The sequence below is a fragment of the Pungitius pungitius genome, chromosome 21, assembly GCF_949316345.1.
Source record: "Pungitius pungitius chromosome 21, fPunPun2.1, whole genome shotgun sequence".
Taxonomy (NCBI): Eukaryota; Metazoa; Chordata; class Actinopteri; order Perciformes; family Gasterosteidae; genus Pungitius; species Pungitius pungitius.
The window spans coordinates 5,438,447-5,443,382 of record NC_084920.1 but is presented as its reverse complement, the minus strand read 5'-3'; the positions used below and the strand labels follow the sequence as shown (position 1 = coordinate 5,443,382).

Below are 4,936 nucleotides of genomic sequence, written 5' to 3'. Positions count from 1 at the left end.
CTACAATTTAGAATAAATAGAAACACGTTGTGGTCTCGAATGTTCGTTGAAATAAAGAAACGAAGTAGTTTCAAAGTGAGAGCCGTACGCACCCAGGTTACGGTCATCCCGCATGGATGTAGCGGTCACCATAAATAAGCAGACATGCAGATACATGGACGCCTGCTGCCGATGGCTCCGCCCCCCCGCTACCTGTTCATCTGCGAGGCCATCTCCCGACGAATGGATGCGACAGGCGGCCACCGGAGCCCGCGGAGCGGCAGCGACTAAACACGCGCTTTAACGCAGGAAAGCGCCTTTCTTTTGTTTTTTAAAATGTTATTCAAATGATCTTTCCTTAAAGGGATATCCGCGACTTGTGAACGCGGGGAGCGCATTCAACAGTGCGCGGCTGCGGGGCGCAAGGAGCGGACCCGCTGAAAGCTGCGCTATCGCCGCGTCCCTTCAGCACAATAACACGTCCACAGATTTGTCCATCGGGACTGTCGGGGACATCGTGAGTCTTTGAGGAGTTGGCACAAACGTGTGATTTTTTTTTTTTTTTTTTTGTTAATCCTTTTGAAAATTTTCAAATTTGGATTCGCTGATCGGATGACGCGCCATTCCAGCCGCGAACGCGTATCGTGAGTTGCGACTGAAATCTTGATTTTAAAAGGAAGTTTTTTTTCTTTCTTTCTAATATATATATATATATATACAAATATATATTTATTTTTGTATTGCTCTACGTGACTGCTGTCGACTCAACTTTTACGTCGCCGCTTCGTGAAGCCAGATGAGCAGGCAGGGGAGCGGAAGGCGGTTGACTTAACATGGCTGAGCCGCTGGGGCATCAGGGGGCGCTGGCCGGCGGTCCCCGACGCGCCTGAATCCAATTTGAGTTGATTTGTTTTCGAGGTGGCCGGCAGGTGACCCGGTGGTCGAGAATGTCGAAGAGGGATAAATTCAACTCGGATCCGTCCATCCACATCTCCAAGATGAATGTCATCATCCCGTTTTCCCCAGATGTGCCCTGTGACCAAAACGGCCAGCGGATGTGGTGGGCTTTCCTCGCGTCCTCCATGGTCACTTTCTTTGGTGGTCTCTTCATAATCCTCCTGTGGAGAACTCTCAAATATCTGTGGACTGTGTGCTGCCACTGTAACGCCAAAAAGAAGGTAACGCCTGTGCACCTCATGAACCACCACACCCCGATGAAATGACTTATTTATTTTAGGGGGGGGGGGGGGGGGGTTGTGCCACAGCCAGCGCGCGCCGCAACAATGCGTCCGCTGTGATTCATGAAATGGGCTCCTAATTAAATCAGCGTTAGATAAGGCCTCTATCGACAGAGACCACAGTGGGCTATGTGACTTTGAATAATTAACCATGCTGCTCTCGGCAGAATGGCGCATAGAATAACAAATGGTTACCGTTATTCTAAAACTGTTCCTTTTTACTGCTCATCGACAGTGGGGTTGGGCAGGTTTTCACTTGCAGCTGACACTTGTTGGTGGGCAACCTTGTGTTTGTTCCACTAGTATGATTTAAACAAACTATATATATGTATGTAATGCATTCAAACAGGTTCTCTGCCCCACATTACCATTTGAATGCATTATTTGAAAGACCTATTTTTGCACCAAATGCAAATTTAATATTTAAAGGGTTGCATCGACAAAACTGACAAATACACCCATTACAGTGTAAGTAGTATGTTTTTATTATTTTATTTTATTTTTTTACAGATTTTTTTATATTTACTGACACCCAAAAAGAATAAACATGAAAGTGCTGCAGAAGCTATTTTAAAACAATAACTGGCCCGCTGTATTTTCTAGAAACAGTAGTCTTGTTGTTCTGCATAATACACGGACCTGATGAACCTTTTCTATTGAGTAATTGGTGAAAACTGTTGATGTTGCTGTTGCGTATTAAATACAATTCCCAATACTGTGACTATCGCAAACCAAGTCCAATTCACCCCCCTCTTTCTTTATTTGGAGACATATTTTGTTTCGTCATTTGGATGAACTCCCACGATTTGATGGCATTGACAAAAGCACAAACCATCAGAAACTGTGATTTAAGACCACTGTTTAAAGCAATTAAAATCAAAAAGGATTTTTAATCCCATAGCCTAGTTTCCCATAATGCATCTGAGGCCATTATTATTTGAAGCTTTGAGACCTTGTAGTGAACCGTTTGCTTGACACGTCTCCAAAAGTCCGAAATAGTTGTGCCCGTTGAGGACACACCGTTCCGCTGTCTCACAGTGCTGAATGTCCAGCACACATTCTGATACCGATGGTGTGCATCCGTAGCGCCTCTGGGGAGGCCAACCCTCATGTCCCGGTGTAATCCCCAGATATTCATTTTCATAATATTTAAGAGCAGAATCCCACTAGATTTTCTGTTGGTTAGAATTGTTACGAAACCATCTGCCCGAGGCCGCCCTCAGTCCTATGTTAGGATAAACATGTTTTTTAAAAAGCACTCCAGATTCTGTGTTGTGTCCATTGGGCTCTGACAGTATCTTAAAGTGTGTATCTTTTGAGTAGGAAGGTGAAGCAGCTGATACCAGAGCAGGATATGCTTTTACCTTAACAATGTGCATGCATCACTTAGGCTGGATGAGGAGGCATGGCAAACGCTGCATGCAAGGTGGTGCTAACCGCTTGGTGAAGACACCTGTATCGTTCCCCTCCTTTGGTTTTATCTGGTGACAATTAAGTGGCAACTGCTGACCACGTACTGTACAGTGGTGTTTGGTTAACTTAAGTAATCGCATCCTCTTTAAAATTTCCCCCGAAGACCAAGATGATGTCCTTTTACCTAACACATTCATTCCAGACATAATGATTAATCAAGCCTCTTTTCTTTTGCTAGATGAATGACTTTAAGGAAAGCTTCAGATTGAATAGAATCCACCAGTTGCATTTGCACGTGGACAGAAATGCATCTCAGGACGAGCTTGTTACCTTCAGAGTCCACAGCTGAACAATGGAGTTCATGTGTGAATAAAGGAGAGCAGTCAGATTGTGTGTTTTCTGTTCAGATGGTGCCAAGAGACGTCTGTGAGCTCCACCAACCTGTTGTGCTCCTCTGTGGGAGTCAACCAGAGATGGGTTATCTTTTCACTTCCCTCCAATCTTCCCCACCCATTCTAAACATTTTTTTTTTGCTCCTCTGACATTATTTAGAAAACTCCTGTCTCTTGCTTTCTGCTTTTCTCATCAAAGAATCAACCTTCCTCCACAGTGTCAGAAATGCAGTGTCAGGCGCATACGGTATGTGCCATATGAATCGGTGTTTTTGTTGCTAAGCAACTAGCAAGCAAAGGATTTTGTTATAAGAGTAAGTGTGTCTCTCTCTCTCTCTCTCTCTCTCCCTCTCTCTCTCAGTTATGCAGTAGTCTCGGCTGTGAGATGCAGCAGGTTGTGTTGGAGGAAAACCTCCCCGCCCCCCTCCCGCTCTGCATGTCATTAGCAGCCCAAACATGGAGCTTTCAGTGCACGTTGTTATCGTTCATAGATGGGAATTGATAATCAGTTTCCTCCCTTTCCCCCCCCACTGTGGTGCGTTCGCTGTCCGCGTTCTGTTGCGACAGCTCCCGCATCGCTCAGATTTAGCCTCCATCTCCGTGGCTCTGCCTTCCCTGTCGGATGGAAATCGATGAAACTCGCCATCTGTGAGGCTTTGATGAACGACGGCTATTATCTGTCTGGGTGGAGGAAAGAAACTGTTCGTTGTAACTGGCCCCGTTCTCTCGATGGGAGGATGACAGGATGACATGCTGGGGCAGCTTTTTTTTCAGGCTCAGTGTGAAAAAGATGCATTGAAGTGGCGTTTTTTTTATTGTTTGTTTGATCCGTGTTCAGGAGAAGTGCTGCAGGTTTGAGAAATCATACGTTGGTGGCACGGGGTAGTTATGACGACACCCACCCCGCCCCCCAGTGGCCTATTTATCCCCCAAATTCATAGAGGACCTGCTCTATCTACCCCCCTCACACACCCCCTCCGCCGAAACCCACCGACTCGAGTGAAGTGACTATATTTACCCACCTGCCGTACAGCCGGCAGTGGACAAAGGTAGACGTGTTGTGTGTTCAAGTTAATGAAAGACGCCCCTCGCCACCACATATTTTTAGCCACCCTAGCTGCTTGACAAACAAAAGGGTTATTTGGGATGAAATGTAATAACTTTGGAGATCCAAAGACTTTTTAGGGTAAATGTAACAACACCTATTGCATTTAAATTAGCTTCAGATATTCGCCTGGCTTTTTACAACAGGCCATCATTTTTACATGTCCATTACCTTGTTTAATAGGTGCACAACTAATGCCCTTCACATCACTGTCTATAGTGTGAGAGTCACTCTCGCGCTGCTTTGAAGTGCTTCTGGAATATTGTAATCATGAACAAGTGCTCATGATCGAACAGCTGTAATTACGAGTCGGAACATTGGAATACCTGAGTGGCACTTTGCTGTCAAACAACATCGGGGACATCGGCTATCATGGGCTATTTTTAATACTAGCAATAGTTCTGAAAAATAAACTGGTGCTCTGCTGCAGGATTGTATTAAAATGAGAAGAGTCTGATTCGGTTGGTGTCTATTTAATTTGATCTGAAGAGCAGCGCTTCAACAGGTTGTACTTTCAAGTATAAATGCAGAAGAAAGGGCACTTAGAGGCAGCATCATTTATTCAAATTCTTGACCTACGTCCTTCAACAAAAATGGCTGCACCATTTAGACCTGTGGGTTATTTTGAAAGCAGCTATATTCCTCTTTATGTCTTTCATGATTGGCTGCGTAATTAGTTCGATGGGCATTAACTACTCCCATTGCATAATGCAAGCAGCATGCTGCAGCTTGGCTGTCATTGCACCATCTGGGATCCAAAAGGTCTCCGATTATCACAAATGTTAAACATCTCGACGGTGCCAGAGCCT

The 4,936-nt window shown here is 44.9% G+C and overlaps 1 protein-coding gene across 13 annotated transcripts in view; it reads left to right on the top strand.

Annotated features, from left to right (window-relative positions):
* The first annotated feature begins 739 nt into the window (after nt 1–739).
* The window catches only part of LOC119213001 (calcium-activated potassium channel subunit alpha-1a-like), a 63,772-nt gene continuing 59,575 nt past the window's right edge, over nt 740–4,936 (top strand). For 4 of the 13 annotated variants that reach the window (XM_062560139.1, XM_037463970.2, XM_037463968.2 and 1 more), the window contains exon 1: nt 742–1,157. In XM_062560139.1, coding sequence (XP_062416123.1) covers nt 927–1,157 — 231 coding nt within the window. In that variant the 5' untranslated portion in view covers nt 742–926. Of the gene's footprint in view, nt 1,158–4,936 lie in introns of all 13 variants that reach the window. The other 9 variants (XM_037463967.2, XM_037463965.2, XM_037463966.2 and 6 more) reach the window with 6 other exon arrangements.